Source organism: Ranitomeya imitator, chromosome 1 (assembly GCF_032444005.1).
Source record: "Ranitomeya imitator isolate aRanImi1 chromosome 1, aRanImi1.pri, whole genome shotgun sequence".
Taxonomy (NCBI): Eukaryota; Metazoa; Chordata; class Amphibia; order Anura; family Dendrobatidae; genus Ranitomeya; species Ranitomeya imitator.
This window is the reverse complement of record NC_091282.1, coordinates 590731931-590750437: the sequence shown is the minus strand read 5'-3', so window position 1 is coordinate 590750437 and position 18507 is coordinate 590731931. Positions and strand designations below refer to the sequence as shown.

The window sequence follows — 18507 nt, the reverse complement described above, 5'->3', positions numbered from 1 at the left end:
CCAATGATGTTCATGATGTTAACCACTTAACTTTCTTTGAATAACACCAATATGGCCTTTAACCTAATTACTATCCTACATTATTAGCAATGTGCCCAATTAAACATTACATACTATAACTAACCAAATATATTACCATGTTGAATTGAAGTTTTCTGCTTTGTATAAGGTCTCAAAATCAATTACTTGTAGGTTTTGTCTCTATTCTAATTATGTATTTGAACCTTTACATAATGATTGAAATCCAAGAATGCTTTACATAGGATGCTTTACAAACCTATACATTATGAACTGTACATTACTATGTGTATATGCAGGAATGTAGATCATAAAGGTTTATTTCTTAGTTTTTTTCCCCACTCTGCCTAAATCACAAGCACTTCATAGATTCTATCATTCAACTGGGTGGTTTAGTTCAGTCAACTATGTCAGCGTATACTTTCAACTTATTATGATGCTGCCCTATCATAAAAAGGCAGGGTCATAGCTTGTTAACAGTATACACCTACATGGTGACCTGACCAAAATAAACCGGTCCGATGCTGCCGTATGCCTCCACTCCCAGCGCTTCACTGACAGGAAGTGCTGGGAAGTAAGTGTTTAGTGACGCCCTTAAAAAGCTGAGGTATTATCAGTGCAGTCATGTGAGAAAAAATCTCATTGGCACAGTTCTGACTTTCTCTCTGGGCAACTTATTTTGGTCAGAACAGTGGGAGTGTATTCCCCTCAAGTTGTGATGCTGCCTTTCCATGGTTTTACAGTGTCATAGGGGGTTGATTGTACACACCCACAGAGTTGACCAAAATAAACTGCCCAGATGAATAATAGAAAAATTAACCCATAAGCCAGCAGTAATATCGGGGCTCGGTACCTCCACAATGGAGTGGAGAAAATAAAAAGGAAAAAAAACCTTTATGATCTACTGTACATCCATGCAGCTATATGCAGGAATGTACAGTCCATAATGTAAAAGTTTGTACAAGAGTCTCTTTAATTCCTCACCGATGCAAGTGATTGCTGCGAGTACATTTTCTTTCCATTGAAATAAATGAAAGTTTTGGTAAGTGTAAAGCTCATTCACGTCACAGAGATTTATTTTGAGTAAAATTGGTAGTCTTTGTTATTGGGATGTCCAAATACTTAACCCCTCAACAATAATTTATGATGTCTTGTCTTTTAGAGCACTAAGTAATGTTTAAAATCCTCCTGGCAGAGCTAGGAATTTATTTAAGGTTTTTTTTTTTAAATTATATGTGATGCTTGTCTCCTCTGTTTGGAACAACAGAGTGTGTGCTTTCCTATTACCTGTTTGATGGGTAGATTTGTGTTTGGCATGTGTTTTAATCCTGTTATTTGCAGGATTAGGGTGTAAATCCTCACAGATAACAAAGCTTCTAAGGATAAACAGACACAATTAGAGAACTGGTAATAGGCACCTATTGCAGAAAGCACAGCTACTGAGTGAGAGGGAGTATGGAGTGTGAGAGTGAAGTGTAAGGGACCTTTTCAAGAAGAACTAATAGAAAATAAAAAGAGAAGCTAATTAAGAAGAACTACAACATACATTCAAGGAAACTGGATTGCTTGGTGTTACAGGACACAGAATGTCTTCTGCTGTCCATACACTGGGAGCATCCTTTCTAATAGATTCCTTAATGGGATGGACAAGCGTGCACCATGAAAAAACTATCCATCCAGCTGTGACAGAAAATATGCAAAGCAAAGCAGAAGTAATTATTTTACCCACAGATTTGTTGAAGTCTGTTACAAACTATGAAACACAAGAGAAAATCAGAGTGACTGAGGACAGCCAGACAAGACACAAGATGGATCACTCTATCAGTAGTCAAGAAAACAAAATGATCCATCCTAAAGTCATCTCTAACACTGAGGAAATAAAACTAGAAACCATGGAAAGAAAATCAAAAGAAAAAACAGAGACAAATAACTGCCAGATGAAAGAGAAAACTAGTAAATTTGAAAGCAATCAGCAAGAGGAGAGTAATAGGCTTGAAAAGCCAAATCAATCCTACATAGCTCTGATTTCAAGGGCAATCTTGTCCAGCCCTGAGAAGAGACTCCAATTAAATGACATATACCAATGGATCATGAACACTTACCCATACTACCACAATCAGGTAACTTATTTTAATTGTGAAAATATTCAATAAAGTATTGTGAGGGTATGTGCACACGTAGATGTGATCTCTGCGGATTTTTCCACACCTGTTTTTGTAAATCCGCAGGTATACTGCACTGCGGATTACCTGCGGAATCACCGCGGATTTACCTTGGTTTTTGCGAATTCCACCTGCGATTTTACACCTGCAGATTGCTATTATGGAGCAGGTGTAACCGGCAGCGGAATCCGCACAAAGAATTGACATGCTGCGGAATAAACAACCCAGCGTTTTTTTCCGCAGCATGTGCACAGCGGATTTTGTTTTCCATAAGTTTACATGGTACTATAAACTCATGGAAAACAGCTGCATATCCGCAATGTCAAAACCGCTGCAGATCCGCAGCAAAATGTGCACATAGCCTAAATCACTCTCAGAGTAACGTGGCAAATTGAATGGGATGTATGGTATTTTGCATTGGATGTAAAGCCTTGACTTCTTAAAATATATGAATCTTATCAGTTTGTCTACTAGATTAATTCAGTTTGTAACACTCATATTTTTTTACAATGCTTTTCTTCTGATTTTTATTTATGTTTTAAGGTCCCCTCTGCATTTTCTCCCTCAGCTTGTAAGCACAATGCAACAGGAAAACTAGAATCACAATTATTATGCTGTATTCATCTTTAATGTATTTGCTGTGCACAAAAATGGTAGCAATGTTTCTGATTTTATATTATGTTGTTTTTATTGTGGGTAAATTGTGTATATTTTTAAAACATTTATTTTTTATCTCAAGTCTCTAAGGATAAAGCATTCCAATATTAACTATTACTTTTTTATGAAATGCATGTAATATGACAATGACAATATTACAATATCCACATATCATGTATGTACCAGGACAAGAGCTGGAGGAATAGCGTGCGCCATAATCTCTCTCTTAATGAGTGCTTTATTAAAGCTGGACGGAGCGATAATGGAAAGGGACATTATTGGGCTGTGCACCCTGCTAACCTAGAAGCATTCTCTTGTGGAGATTATCAACGCCGCAGGGCTAGAAGACGAATTCGCAGGTACATAACCTATGTAATAATTTTAGTAATATAAGGGGGTAAGGGTTAAAATAGCAATGGAACATGGTAAATATTGCTCCTTCATTAATGTATTGATAGTTATGAATTGCAATTGTGGTCTGTGTGGCTGCATCTAAGTGTGGCTCTATAAATGTGGTGCAGAATTATACCAGGAATAAACCAGAAGTGACCAGAAGGTAACAGTAATTACTGTTTATTACATGTACTTAGCTTTTCTTTTTTCCCCACTCTTAGGCCGGCGTCACACTCAGCGTAAAACAATACGGTCCGTAAATTAAGGCCGTAATACGCAGAAAAGTCCCCAAAATAGTGGTCCGTATCTCCTCCGTAGGCAGGGTGTGTCAGCGTATTTTGCGCATGGCATCCTCCATATGTAATCCGTATGGCATCCGTACTGCGAGATTTTCTCGCAGGCTTGCAATACGGACATACAATGGATCCATGTTTGAAAAAAATCGTAACAACATATATACTGTCTCTATCTATCTATCTATCTATCTATCTATCTATCTATCTATCTATCTATCTATCTATCTATCTATCTATATATATATATATATATATATATTTCATCCAGCGCGAGATTGCAAAAGCAGGCAATTCAATTACCGGCTTTAAAGCTATCTCCTTCCTAAACCCAACATGATATGAGACATGGTTTACATACAGTAAACCATCTCATATCCCCATTTTTTTTTGCATATTCCACACTACTAATGTTAGTAGTGTGTATGTGCAAAATTTGGGCTGTCTAGCTATTAAATTAAAGGGTTAAATGGCTGAAAAAATTGGCGTGGGCTCCCGCGCAATTTTCTCCACCAGAGTAGTAAAGCCAGTGACTGAGGGTAGATATTAATACCCTGGAGAGGGTCCATGGTTATTGGGCCCCCCCTGGCTAAAAACATCTGCCCCCAGCCACTCCAGAAAAGGCACATCTGGAAGATGCGCCTATTCTGGCACTTGGCCACTCTCTTCTCACTCCCGTGTAGCGGTGGGATATGGGGTAATGAAGGGTTAATGTCACCTTGCTATTGTAAGGTGACATTAAGCCAGATTAATAATGGAGAGGCGTCAATTATGACACTATCCATTATTAATCCAATTGCATGAAATGGTTAAAAGAACACACACACAATATTGCAAAGTATTTTAATGAAATAAACACACAGGTTGTTGTAATATTTTATTACACTCTCAATCCACCTGAAGACCCTCGACCTGTAACAAAGTAAAAATAATAAACCAACAATATCTCATACCTTCCGACAGGTACGGACTGGAGCTGAAATTCAGCCCTGGCATTTGAAATCACACAGGCCCATGCTGTCACTGTCTCCAAGCACCAGATGGGATATATTATTACTAATATTACCCTGGAAGGAGGAAAGCAAGATTTACTACCAGACCAATATTTCTAAGGATACCCGTGGCCTGCTGGGGTAAGTGACAGAGTCAGCAACTTGGTGCTTTGTTACAACTCTTAATATGTGAGTGTCTTGAGAACACCAATTCTGTTAACAATGTAGCAGACAAGGTGGCCCACGATCAGACAGGCCCTTCTGGCATTTGCCAGAATTGCCAGATGGCCAGTCCGGCCCTGCCTTCCAATGATCTGTCACGTCCCACGATGTAAATCCATCTGAAGGGGTTAAATTATTTTACAGGCAGGAGCTCTGCTATAATGCAGCTGTGCTCCTGCCTGTAAAACCCCAGCAAATAAGCTCAATGGCCTGTAGTTACCTTCAGTCCCGGTGATGCGCCCTCTGCTGGATGTCCTCATATGAACTTGAGCCTGGGAACTTTTCTGAATATTTTCCCAGGCTCGAGTTCATATGAGGACATCCAGCAGAGGGCGCATCACCGCAAATGAAGGTAACTACAGGTCATTGATCTACTTTCCATTCATTCGCTGGGGTTTTACAGGCAGGAGCACAGCTGCATTATAGCAGAGCTCCTGCCTGTAAAATAATTTAACCCCTTCAGATGGATTTACATCGTGGGACGTGACAGATCATCGGAAGGCAGGGCCGGACTGGCCATCTGGCAATTCTGGCAAATGCCAGAAGGGCCTGTCTGATCGTGGGCCACCTTGTCTGCTACGTTGTTAACAGAATTGGTGTTCTCAAGACACTCGCATATTAAGAGTTGTAACAAAGCACCAAGTTGCTGACTCTGTCACTTACCCCAGCAGGCCACGGGTATCCTTAGAAATATTGGTCTGGTAGTAAATCTTGCTTTCCTCCTTCCAGGGTAATATTAGTAATAATATATCCCATCTGGTGCTTGGAGACAGTGACAGCATGGGCCTGTGTGATTTCAAATGCCAGGGCTGAATTTCAGCTCCAGTCCGTACCTGTCGGAAGGTATGAGATATTGTTGGTTTATTATTTTTACTTTGTTACAGGTCGAGGGTCTTCAGGTGGATTGAGAGTGTAATAAAATATTACAACAACCTGTGTGTTTATTTCATTAAAATACTTTGCAATATTGTGTGTGTGTTTTTTTTAACCATTTCATGCAATTGGATTAATAATGGATAGGTGTCATAATTGACGCCTCTCCTTTACTAATCTGGCTTAATGTCACCTTACAATAGCAAGGTGACATTAACCCTTCATTACCCCATATTCCACCGCTACATGGGAATGGGAAGAGAGTGGCCAAGTGCCAGAATAAGCGCATCTTCCAGATGTGCCTTTTCTGGAGTGGCTGGGGGCAGATGTTTTTAGCCGGGGGGGGGGGGGCAATAACCATGGACCCTCTCCAGGCTATTCATATCTGTCAGTCACTGGCTTTACTACTCTGGCGGAGAAAATTGCGCTAGACAGCCCAACTACTAACAGTAGTGTGGATTATGCAAACAAAATGGGGATATGAGATGGTTTACTGTATGTAAACCATGTCTCATGTCATGTCAGGTTTAAGAAGGCGATCGCATAAGCCGGCAATTGAATTAGCTTAAAACCCGGTATCTCGCGCTGGATGAAATATTAATATATACAGTGGGGCAAAAAAGTATTTAGTCAGTCAGCAATAGTGCAAGTTCCACCACTTAAAAAGACGAGAGGCGTCTGTAATTTACATCATAGGTAGACCTCAACTATGGGAGACAAACTGAGAAAAAAAAATCCAGAAAATCACATTGTCTGTTTTTTTAACATTTTATTTGCATATTATGGTGGAAAATAAGTATTTGGTCAGAAACAAAATTTCATCTCAATACTTTGTAATATATCCTTTGTTGGCAATGACAGAGGTCAAACGTTTTCTGTAAGTCTTCCCAAGGTTGCCACACACTGTTGTTGGTATGTTGGCCCATTCCTCCATGCAGATCTCCTCTAGAGCAGTGATGTTTTTGGCTTTTCGCTTGGCAACACGGACTTTCAACTCCCTCCAAAGGTTTTCTATAGGGTTGAGATCTGGAGACTGGCTAGGCCACTCCAGGACCTTGAAATGCTTCTTACGAAGCCACTCCTTCGTTGCCCTGGCGGTGTGCTTTGGATCATTGTCATGTTGAAAGACCCAGCCACGTTTCATCTTCAATGCCCTTGCTGATTGAAGGAGGTTTGCACTCAAAATCTCACGATACATGGCCCCATTCATTCTTTCATGTACCCGGATCAGTCGTCCTGGCCCCTTTGCAGAGAAACAGCCCCACAGCATGATGTTTCCACCACCATGCTTTACAGTAGGTATGGTGTTTGATGGATGCAACTCAGTATTCTTTTTCCTCCAAACACAACAAGTTGTGTTTCTACCAAACAGTTCCAGTTTGGTTTCATCAGACCATAGGACATTCTCCCAAAACTCCTCTGGATCATCCAAATGCTCTCTAGCAAACTTCAGACGGGCCCGGACATGTACTGGCTTAAGCAGTGGGACACGTCTGGCACTGCAGGATCTGAGTCCATGGTGGTGTAGTGTGTTACTTATGGTAGGCCTTGTTACATTGGTCCCAGCTCTCTGCAGTTCATTCACTAGGTCCCCCCGCGTGGTTCTGGGATTTTTGCTCACCGTTCTTGTGATCATTCTGACCCCACGGGGTGGGATTTTGCGTGGAGCCCCAGATCGAGGGAGATTATCAGTGGTCTTGTATGTCTTCCATTTTCTAATTATTGCTCCCACTGTTGATTTCTTCACTCCAAGCTGGTTGGCTATTGCAGATTCAGTCTTCCCAGCCTGGTGCAGGGCTACAATTTTGTTTCTGGTGTCCTTTGACAGCTCTTTGGTCTTCACCATAGTGGAGTTTGGAGTCAGACTGTTTGAGGGTGTGCACAGGTGTCTTTTTATACTGATAACAAGTTTAAACAGGTGCCATTACAACAGGTAATGAGTGGAGGAAAGAGGAGACTCTTAAAGAAGAAGTTACAGGTCTGTGAGAGCCAGAAATCTTGATTGTTTGTTTCTGACCAAATACTTATTTTCCACCATAATATGCAAATAAAATGTTAAAAAAAACAGACAATGTGATTTTCTGGATTTTTTTTTCTGAGTTTGTCTCCCATAGTTGAGGTCTACCTATGATGTAAATTACAGACGCCTCTCATCTTTTTAAGTGGTGGAACTTGCACTATTGCTGACTGACTAAATACTTTTTTGCCCCACTGTATATATATATATATATATAATCGATATCTATATAATTGTCTAAGGGTTTTTCCGTCTGTCTGTCTGTCTGTCTGTCTGTCTGTCTGTCTGTCTGTCCTGGAAATCCCGGCTCTCTGATTGGTCGAGGCCGCCAGGCCTCGACCAATCAGAGACCGGCACAGCATCGACGTAGAAATCCCGCGTCTCTGATTGGTCGAGGCCGCCAGGCCTCGACCAATCAGCAACGGGCACAGCGGCGATGATGTCATAATGGTTGCCATGGCGACGATGATGTCATAAAGGTTGCCTCGACCAATCAGCAACGGGTACAGTCTGCCGCGAATTCTGGAATCATCATTGTCCATATATTACAGGGACATGCATATTCTAGAATACCCGATGCGTTAGAATCGGGCCACAATCTAGTATATATATATATATATATATATATATATATGTATATATATATATATATGTGTCTCACTGACATAGAATAGGTATATATATATACCTATGTGTGTACACATTTATTCTACCTATTCTATTGTAAGCTGTCAGTGTGATTTTACTGTACACCGCACTGAATTACCGGCTTTTCTCTCTAACACCGCTGCGTATTTCTCGCAAGTCACACTGCTGGTCCGTGTGTAATCTGTATTTTTCTCGCCCCATAGACTTTCATTGGTGTATTTTTTGCGCAATACGTTGACAAACACAGCATGCTGCGATTTTGTATGGCCGTAGAAAGCCGTATAATACGGATCAGTAATATACGGCTGATAGGACCTGACCCATTGAGAATCATTGGGCCGTGTGTAATGCGTGTTTTACGGACGTATTTTATGCGCTCATACGTCCGTAAAACTCGCTAGTGTGACGCCGGCCCTACTCTTTCACCATGCTTACATATGCCCTTACAATTTTGGATCCACTAATCTTCACTCTCCTTCGCTATCCCCAAACCCCAGCACTCTCTAAGAGTGTTGAGCGATACCTTCCGATATTCAAAAATATCGGTATCAGATTGGATCGGCTGATATCGAAAAAATATCGGATATCACCGATACCGATACCCGATACCAATGCAAGTCAATGGGACAAAAATATCGGAATTAAACTAAATTCTTTCTTTCCTTGTAGGTTAATTCCACATGAAGGAAAACAACTAAGAATAATGTAGAATGTATCAGGGGAGGTGGAGGAGACATTAAAGGCATAGAGGTTTAGCCCAATTAATGGGAATAGCAGGAATTCATTTTTTTTTTTATGACGTTTGGAGTTACAAAGATATTGACTATGTTTAGATTTTTAATATTTTGACAGATATTTGTTTCACAACTTCCTTGCTCTGCACCTTTTTTTTTTACTTCTCCCACACTTTCTTCTTCATCATCCTCAGCAGCAGCATCTTTTTCATCAACTTCTTCTTCACCTTATTCATCTTCTTCACCTTCTTCCTATTCTTTTTTTTTTTAATTCTTCACATTCTTCTTATTCATCTCTTATTCTTCTTTATATTCTACTTCTTCATCTTCTTCATATTCTTCTTCTTCTTGATCATATTCTTATTTGTGACAGGCATTCGTGTAGTTATCTATAAAAGTTTGAAGATTACACCTTTCGTTCTGCCTGTCACAAAAGATTTACAACAGTATTTGTCCGCGTTCAGTTTTGCCTGCAGCAGCAGGTATTTTCCAGGGGCACCACGAGGAGGAACGGACTCACCCCCATACACTGCTTAGTCTTTTTCTGCTTATAATTTAGATAATATCTTTTGCTCTGATTTTTAGTCTTATGCTTAATGTTGTTCTGCTTTTTGTTCTGCAGCTTCTTGTTCTTTTGCTTCTCGGTCTTCAGGCTCATCATCTTGTGGGTCTTGAACTTGGAACTGTAGCAGGAGGTACAAGAAGGATGAGGAACTGCCGTGAACCAGCTGACGGTACTGGAACCCGGATGCGTTGCCCAAGGTAGAAGAGCCAATGGAACGACCGAGGACCAGCTGACGGTACTGGAACCTGGTTACTAAGCAGGAGGTACCGTGCCACAAAGCACTACCAAGGACCACCTGACGTTGGTGGAACTCAAATACCCAGAAGGAGGCACCCAAGCCAAAGGCTCTGCCCGGAACCAGCTGACGGTGCTGGAGCCAGGATGGGGAGCAGAAGGTACAAGAGCAAAAGACACTGCCAAGAACCAGCTGACGGTACTGGAACCAGGGGGACCTATTCAAGATTGTCTTCCAAAGAACCAGCTAATGGTGCTGGAACTCAGATAGACAGCAGAAGGTCCACAGGAAAAGAAAACATAGCTAGGACGCAAGCCGGCCGCAGTTACCGAAAACCCACAGTCCTACAGGGGGAGCTTGTCCTATTGGCACTACTGAACCAGCCTTGATTGCCACTTCCCGCAGCCCACAAAGGAAGCACCTAAACTGCAGGCACCATGGAGTCGGCTAACCCGACCGCAACACGACAGGACAACATTTTGGAGTCTAAGTGACCTTGACACTACCCGGAAACAGCTGGCGTGCTGGAACCAGGCTGGGCAGTAGGGAGTACCCGTGCCTAAGACACTGCCGAGAACCAGCTGACGGTACTGGAACCCGGATGCATTGCCCAAGGTGCAAGAGCCAATGGCACGACCGAGGACCAGCTGACGGTACTGGAACCCGGTTACTAAGCAGGAGGTATCCGTGCCACAAAGCACTACCAAGGACCACCTGACGTTGGTGGAACTCGGATACCCAGAAGGAGGCACCTAACCCAAAGGCTCTGCCCGGAACCAGCTGACGGTGCTTTAACCAGGATGGGGAGCAGAAGGTACAAGAGCAAAAGACACCGCCGAGAACCAGCTGACGGTACTGGAACCTGGATGGCTACCCGAAGGTAGAAGAGCCGATGGCACGACCGAGGACTAGCTGACGGTACTGTAACCCGGTTACTAAGCAGGAGGTACCTGTGCCACAAAGCACTACCAAGGACCACCTGACGTTGGTTGAACTCGGATACCTAGAAGGAGGCACCTAACCCAAAGGTCAGCCCAGAACCAGCTGAAGGTGCTGGAACCAGGGGGACCTAGTCAAGATTGTCTTCACAAGAACCAGCTAACGGTGCTGGAACTCAGATAGGCAGCAGAAGGTCCACAGGAAAAGAAAAAATAGCTAGGCCGCGAGCTGGCCGCAGTTACCGAAAACCCACAGTCCTACAGGGGGAGCTTGTCTTACTGGCACTACTGAACCAGCCTTGATTGCCACTTCCCGCAGCCCACATAGGAAGAACCTAAACTGCAGGCACCATGGAGTCGGCAAACCCGACCGCAACACGACAGGACAATGTTTTGGAGTCTAAGTGACCTTGACACTACCCGGAAACAGCTGGCGTGCTGGATCCAGGCTGGGCAGGAGGGAGTACCCGTGCCAAAGACACTTCTGAGCAGCAACTGGCGATGTTGGAGCCCAGGGATTACATGACAAACAGAGTGTAGGCTGAGGCCTAATTGGAGCAAGTTGAAAGGGAACCTTTACCCCCCAGGCGTTAGCAACTGAAAGAGCCATCTTGTGCAGCACTAACGCTGCACAAGGAAAAGGTGGCTCTTTTAATTATGCTCCTTGCACTCGCTGAACTAAACACTTATAAAATGTGTCCACTGATACCGTGAAACCGTCCCAGAGGTGGGACTTTTCTTCGTAATGAGACGCAGCACAGCCGGCATTCACACCCCTTTGGAGCCGGGCGCCGCCTCCTCAGCGTTGTTTGAATCTGTCACGGAGCCCGCGCTGTTGTGTTAAAGCTTTGCCATGCGTAGCTAGCGCTGCCCGTCTTCTGAAATCATTTGGTGTCAGGCTGACTGCGCCTATGTGGCCGTGCTGCCCGAGGTGTCTTCTGATTTAGTCACACTGTGGGGCTGGGATTCATGGGCATGCACAGTGCATATCTTTGCCTATCACTCCTCTCCATCCGCCTTCTTCAGAGTATGCGGCGTCAGCTGATCCCTAATCACATGCCACGGCCGTGACGCCGCACAGTCTGAGGAAGGCAGAAGGAGATGAGAGGCGAAGATATGCACTGCGCATGCCCATGAATCCCAGCCCCGCAGTGTGAGAAAATCAGAAGACACTGCGGGGCGGGATCTCGTGCCCCACGGGATCTCGTGCAGCACGGCTGCACAGGCGCAGTCAGCCTGACATCAAATGATGTCAGAAGACGGGCAGCGCTAACTGCACATGCCCAAGGTCTAACATAACAGGGCAGGCTCCGTGACAGATTCTAACAACGCTGAGGAGGCGGCGCACGGTGCCAAGGGGGTATGAATGCCGGCTGTGCTGCGTCTCATTATGAAGGAAAGTACCACCTCCGGGATGGTTTCACGGTATGAGGGGAAACATATTTTATAAGTGTTAAGTGCAGCGTCTGCAAGGAGCACAACTAAAAGAGCCACCTCTTCCTTGTGCAGCATTAGTGCTGCACAAGGTGGCTCTTTCAGTTACAAACGCCTGGGGGGAACAGGTTCCCTTTAATTGCTGTTATAGTCTTAGTCTGGAGGGAGCAGGCTAATTTGCCACACACACAGCAGGGGATCAGCTGACGTTACTGAACCCCAATAACAGAGGAGCGACTGTTGACTGTGCAGACAGCACTTCCGGGCAGCAACTGGCGGTGTTGGAGCCCAGGGACAGCAGGAGGAGCAGACTTTTGTTATTGCTGCACCCACAGCAGGGGATCAGCTGACGTTACTGAACCCCAGTAACACGGCAGCAAGTGTTGACTATGCAAACAGCACTTCCGGGCAGCAACTGGCGGTGTTGGAGCCCAGGGACAGCAGGAGGAGCAGACTTTTGTTATTGCCACACACACAGCAAGGCAGCAGCTGGCGTTACTGAACCCCAATAACACAGCAGCAAGTGTTAACTGTGCATATAGCACTTCCGGGCAGCAACTGGCGGTGTTGGAGCCCAGGGTCAATGCTAAAAGCATAGTGTAGGCTGCAGCCTAATTGAAGCAAGTTTAATATCTGATATAGTCTTAGTCTGGGGGGAGCAGGCTAATTTGCCGGATACACAGCTGGGGATCAGCTGGCGTTACTGAACCCCAATAACACCGCAGCAAGTGTTGACTGTGCATACAGCACTTCCGGGCAGCAACTGGCGGTGTTAGAGCCCAGGGACAGCAGGAGGAGCATACTTGTGTTTTTGCCGCATGCACAGCAGGGGAGCAGCTGGCGTTACTGAACCCCACTAACACATTAGCGAGTGTTTTTCTCTGTGCAGACAGCACTTCCGGGCAACAACTGACAGTGTTGAAGCCCAGGGAATCCAGGAGGAGCAGAGTGTAGGCTGAGGCCTGCACTGGAGGCATGGTTATTGTCAGTTGTTGTGCCAGCATGGTGGTCGCTGGACACGTTGCCGGATACACAGCAGGGGAACAGCTGGCGTTACTGAACCCCACAGACACATGAGCGAGTGTTTTTCTCTGTGCAGACAGCACTTCCGGGCAACAACTGATGGTGTTGAAGCCTAGGGAATCCAGGAGGAGCAGAGTGTAGGCCGAGGCCTGCACTGGAGGCAGGTTAATGTCTGTTGTTTTTCCAGTGTGGCGGTCGCTGGACACGTTGCTGGATCCACAGCAGGGGAGCAGCTGGCGTTACTGAACCCCACTGACACATGAGCGAGTGTTTTTCTCTGTGCAGCCAGCACTTCCGGGCAACAACTGACGATGTTGAAGCCCAGGGAATCCAGGAGGAGCAGAGTGTAGGCCGAGGCCTGCACTGGAGGCAGGTTAATGTCTGTTGTTGTACCAGCATGGCGGTCACTGGACACGTTGCTGGATCCACAGCAGGGGAGCAGCTGGCGTTACTGAACCTCATTGACACATGAGCGAGTGTTTTTCTCTGTGCAGCCAGCACTTCCAGGCAACAACTGACGGTGTTGAAGCCCAGGGACAGCAGGAGGAGCAGAGTGTAGGCCGAGGCCTAGTTGGAGCAAGTTGAAAGGGAACTTTTAACCCCCCCAGGCGTTAGCAGCTGAAAGAGCCACCTTGTGCTGCATTAATGCTGCACAAGGAATAGGTGGCACTTTTAATTATGCTCCTTGCACACGCTGAACTAAACACTTATAAAATGTGTCCCCTGATACCGTGAAACCGTCCCGGAGGTGGGACTTTCTGTCGTCATGAGACGCAGCACAGCCGGCATTCATGCCCCCTTGGAGCCGGGTGCCGCCTCCTCAGCGTAGTTTGAATCTGTCATGGAGCCCATGATGTTATGCTAAACCTTGGCCATGCGCAGTTATCGCTGCCCGTCTTCTGACATCATTTGGTGTCAGGCTTACTGTGCCTGTGTGGCCGCGCTGCCCGAGAACCCGCCTTGCATTGTCTTCTGATTTAGTCCCACTGCGAGGCTTGGGTTCATGGGCATGCGCAGTGCATATCTTCGCCTCTCACTCCTCTCCATCCGCCTTCTTCAGAGTGTGCGGCGTCACGGCCTTGGCATGTTATTAGGGATCAGCTGACACCACACAGTCTGTAGAAGGCGGAGGGAGAAGATTGACAGGCGAAGATATGCACTGCGCATGCCCATGAATCCCAGCCCCACAGTGTGACAAAATCAGAAAACACTGCGGGGCGGGATCTCGGGCAGTATGAATGCCGGCTGTGCTGCGTCTCATTACGAAGGAAAGTCCCACCTCTGGGACGGTTTCACGGTATGAGGGGACACATATTTTATAAGTGTTAAGTGCAGCGTCTGCAAGGAGCATAACTAAAAGAGCCACCTGTTCCTTGTTCAGCATTAGTGCTGCACAAGGTGGCTCTTTCAGTTACAAACGCCTGGGAGGAAGGGACAGGTTCCCTTTCATTTCTGTAGTAGTGTGAGTGTGGAGGTAGCAGGAGCAATTGCCGGATACACAGCAGAGGATCAGCTGACGTTACTGAAACCCAATAACACTGGGTCATGTGTTGACTGTGCAGTCGCCACTTCTGAGCAGCAACTGGCGGTGTTGGGCTGTGTTGGAGCCCAGGGATTAAAGTTCAGGTGGTAGAAACATGAACACGCATGTAAAGAAGCTGCGGAGACACCATCACGTGTTTCTCGACGCAAGCAGTAAATAGCCAGGCCTTTCCCCGGGAAGGAACAACCACGGGAAGGGCAGCATCTTATGAAGGAAAGCCACCTATGCCAAGCATGGTATCCATCCACAGACAGCTGTTTCAGGGTTTTTGCCCCTCATCAGTGTGGAGTAGGAATCTGGCTATTAGGAGCAGTGCCTAGTAAAAAGGCTATAAAGGCACAGATGATTGGCCTCGGGGAGACCAAAACATCCAACACTGCGGAGACACCATCACGTGTTTCTCAACGCAGTGATTCCAGAACACTGCCCCCATCCCTTATGGGAAATATGCAGATGCATGTAAAGAAGCTGCGGAGACACCATCACGTGTTTCTCGACGCAAGCAGTGAATAGCCAGGCCTTTCCCCGGGAAGGAACAACCACGGGAAGGGCAGCATCCTATGAAGGAAAGCCACCTATGCCAAGCATGGTATCCATCCACAGACAGCTGTTTCAGGGTGTTTGCCCCTCATCAGTGTGGAGTAGGAATCTGGCTATTAGGAGCAGTGCCTAGTAAAAAGGCTATAAAGGCACAGATGATTGGCCTCGGGGAGACCAAAACATCCAACACTGCGGAGACACCATCACGTGTTTCTCAATGCAGTGATTCCAGAACACTGCCCCCATCCCTTATGGGAAATATGCAGATGCATGTAAAGAAGCTGCGGAGACACCATCACGTGTTTCTCGACGCAAGCAGTGAATAGCCAGGCCTTTCCCCGGGAAGGAACAACCACGGGAAGGGCAGCATCCTATGAAGGAAAGCCACCTATGCCAAGCATGGTATCCATCCACAGACAGCTGTTTCAGGGTTTTTGCCCCTCATCAGTGTGGAGTAGGAATCTGGCTATTAGGAGCAGTGCCTAGTAAAAGGCTATAAAGGCACAGATGATTGGCCTCGGGGAGAACAAAACATCCAACACTGCGGAGACACCATCACGTGTTTCTCAACGCAGTGATTCCAGAACACTGCCCCCATCCCTTATGGGAAATATGCAGATGCATGTAAAGAAGCTGCGGAGACACCCCGAGGCCAATCATCTGTGCCTTTATAGCCTTTTACTAGGCACTGCTCCTAATAGCCAGATTCCTACTCCACACTGATGAGGGGCAAACACCCTGAAACAGCTGTCTGTGGATGGATACCATGCTTGGCATAGGTGGCTTTCCTTCATAGGATGCTGCCCTTCCCGTGGTTGTTCCTTCCCGGGGAAAGGCCTGGCTATTCACTGCTTGCGTCGAGAAACACGTGATGGTGTCTCCGCAGCTTCTTTACATGCATCTGCATATTTCCCATAAGGGATGGGGGCAGTGTTCTGGAATCACTGCGTTGAGAAACACGTGATGGTGTCTCCGCAGTGTTGGATGTTTTGGTCTCCCCGAGGCCAATCATCTGTGCCTTTATAGCCTTTTACTAGGCACTGCTCCTAATAGCCAGATTCCTACTCCACACTGATGAGGGGCAAACACCCTGAAACAGCTGTCTGTGGATGGATACCATGCTTGGCATAGGTGGCTTTCCTTCATAGGATGCTGCCCTTCCCGTGGTTGTTCCTTCCCGGGGAAAGGCCTGGCTATTCACTGCTTGCGTCGAGAAACACGTGATGGTGTCTCCGCAGTTTCTTTACATGCATCTGCATATTTCCCATAAGGGATGGGGGCAGTGTTCTGGAATCACTGCGTTGAAAAACACGTGATGGTGTCTCCGCAGTGTTGGATGTTTTGGTCTCCCCGAGGCCAATCATCTGTGCCCTTAGAAACATGAACACAACAGGAGACCTGGATACTGTTGCCAACCAATTATTTAATCTGTAAGAGGAGTGGCAAATTCCTGCGAGATCCAGGCTTTGTTTATTTTCAGAAAAGTAAGCCAGTCAACGTTATCGGAGGATAGTCGCATGCGACGGTCTGTTAGTACACCACCTGCGGCACTAAAGATGCGTTCCGATAATACAATGGCAACAGGGCAAGCCAGCACCTCCAATGCATACTGGCTAAGATCTGGCCATGTATCCAGCTTAGAGACCCAAAACTTGAAGGGGGAAGAGCCGTCTGGGAGTACGCTGAGAGGGCAAGACATGTAGTCTGTCACCATCTGATGGAAACGTGGCCTCCTGCTGACTGGACCCGTCATTGATGGTGTAGACATGTGTGGCAGGCACACAAAACTTTGCCACTGTTGGGCCATTCTGGTCTTGCCTTGTGCTGAGGTACTGCTTCTGCTCCCTATTTGTGCAAAGCTTCCTCCACTGCCTCGACGCACTGAGCTGCTTTGCAAAGCACTAGCAGCATTTCTCTCGATTGGACTGGAGAACATGATGGACTGCACCAGTGTGACTTGGTACTCCTGCATTTTACGCTCCCGCTGCAACGGTGTTATGAGGGTTTGTAAGTTGTCCCGGTAGCGTGGATTTAGGAGGGTGTACACCCAATAATCAGCTGTGGTAAGAATGTGGGCGATGCGGCGGTCGTTTCTCAGGCACTGCAGCATGAAATCAACCATGTGCTGCAGACTGCCAACTGGCCAAGAAATGCTGCCCCGTACTTGAGGCGTGATCTCTGCCTGCTCTGCATCACCCCACCCTCGCTCTACATACTGACTAATGGAGATTTGTGTAACTCCCTCCTCTGGACAGATGTCTTCCTCCTCCATTGACTCCTCCTCATCCTCCTCACAAAGTGTCCCCTGCCTAGGCCTTTGTGAGGAACCACGTCGCGCAGACTGTCCAGAAGCAGATGGCATTTCTGACTCCTCATCCTCCAACTCTTCCACCGCCTCATCCCTTAGCGCTTACTGTGTTCTTTCAAGCAGGCAGATAAGGGGGACAGTCATGCTGACTAGTGCATCATCTGCACTCGCCATCCGCGTTGAATCATCGAAAGCACGCAAAACCTGGCAGATGTCCTTCATAGTGGCCCACTCAGTGGTTGTGAAGTCTGAATGGCACCCAGTGCGACTTTTTGCGCCTGATGCAGCTGGTACTCCATTACTGCTGGCTGCTGCTCACACAACCGCTTCAACATATGTAACGTTGAATTCCACCTGGTGGGTAGGTCACATATGATGCGATGTTTCAGAAGGCGGAATCGGCGCTGCAGTGTTGCAATGCGCGATCTTGCCATGCTGGAACGCCGCAAGTGAGCACACTCTAGGTGGACCTTGTGCAGCAGTGCATCAAAATCCGGATAGTCCCTCAAAAAACTCTGCACGATCAAGTTGAGCACATGTGCCAGACAAGGGATGTGAGTGAGGTTGCCTAGGCCCAGAGCTGCCACCAGATTTCAGCCATTGTTCCACACTACCATGCCTGGCTGGAGATTCGCTGGCACAAATCACACGTCGCTCTCCTGCTTGTTCGCATTCCAGAGCTCCTTTGCTGTGTGGCTTCGATTCCCCAAAGAAATTAGTTTCAATACGGCCTGTTGACGTTTGGCCACGGCTGTGCTCATATCGATCGGAACAGGTAAGCGTTCACGGGTCCATGTGGAGTTGGACAGTGACGGCTCCTGCAGCGATGATTCTGAGGAACTGGAGTATGAGGAGGAGTCAATGTGCACAGATTGGATTCCTGCAATCCTTGGAGTTGGCAGAACACGTAGA

The 18507-nt window shown here is 46.4% G+C and overlaps 1 protein-coding gene across 1 annotated transcript in view; it reads left to right on the top strand.

Annotated features, from left to right (window-relative positions):
* The first annotated feature begins 1410 nt into the window (after positions 1 to 1410).
* Positions 1411 to 18507, top strand: part of LOC138680570 (fork head domain transcription factor slp2-like) — a 40741-nt gene continuing 23644 nt past the window's right edge. Inside the window, exons 1-2 of the mRNA XM_069767922.1 lie at positions 1411 to 2138; positions 3024 to 3196. Coding sequence (XP_069624023.1) covers positions 1605 to 2138; positions 3024 to 3196 — 707 coding nt within the window. The 5' untranslated portion in view covers positions 1411 to 1604. The remainder of the gene's footprint in view (positions 2139 to 3023; positions 3197 to 18507) is intronic.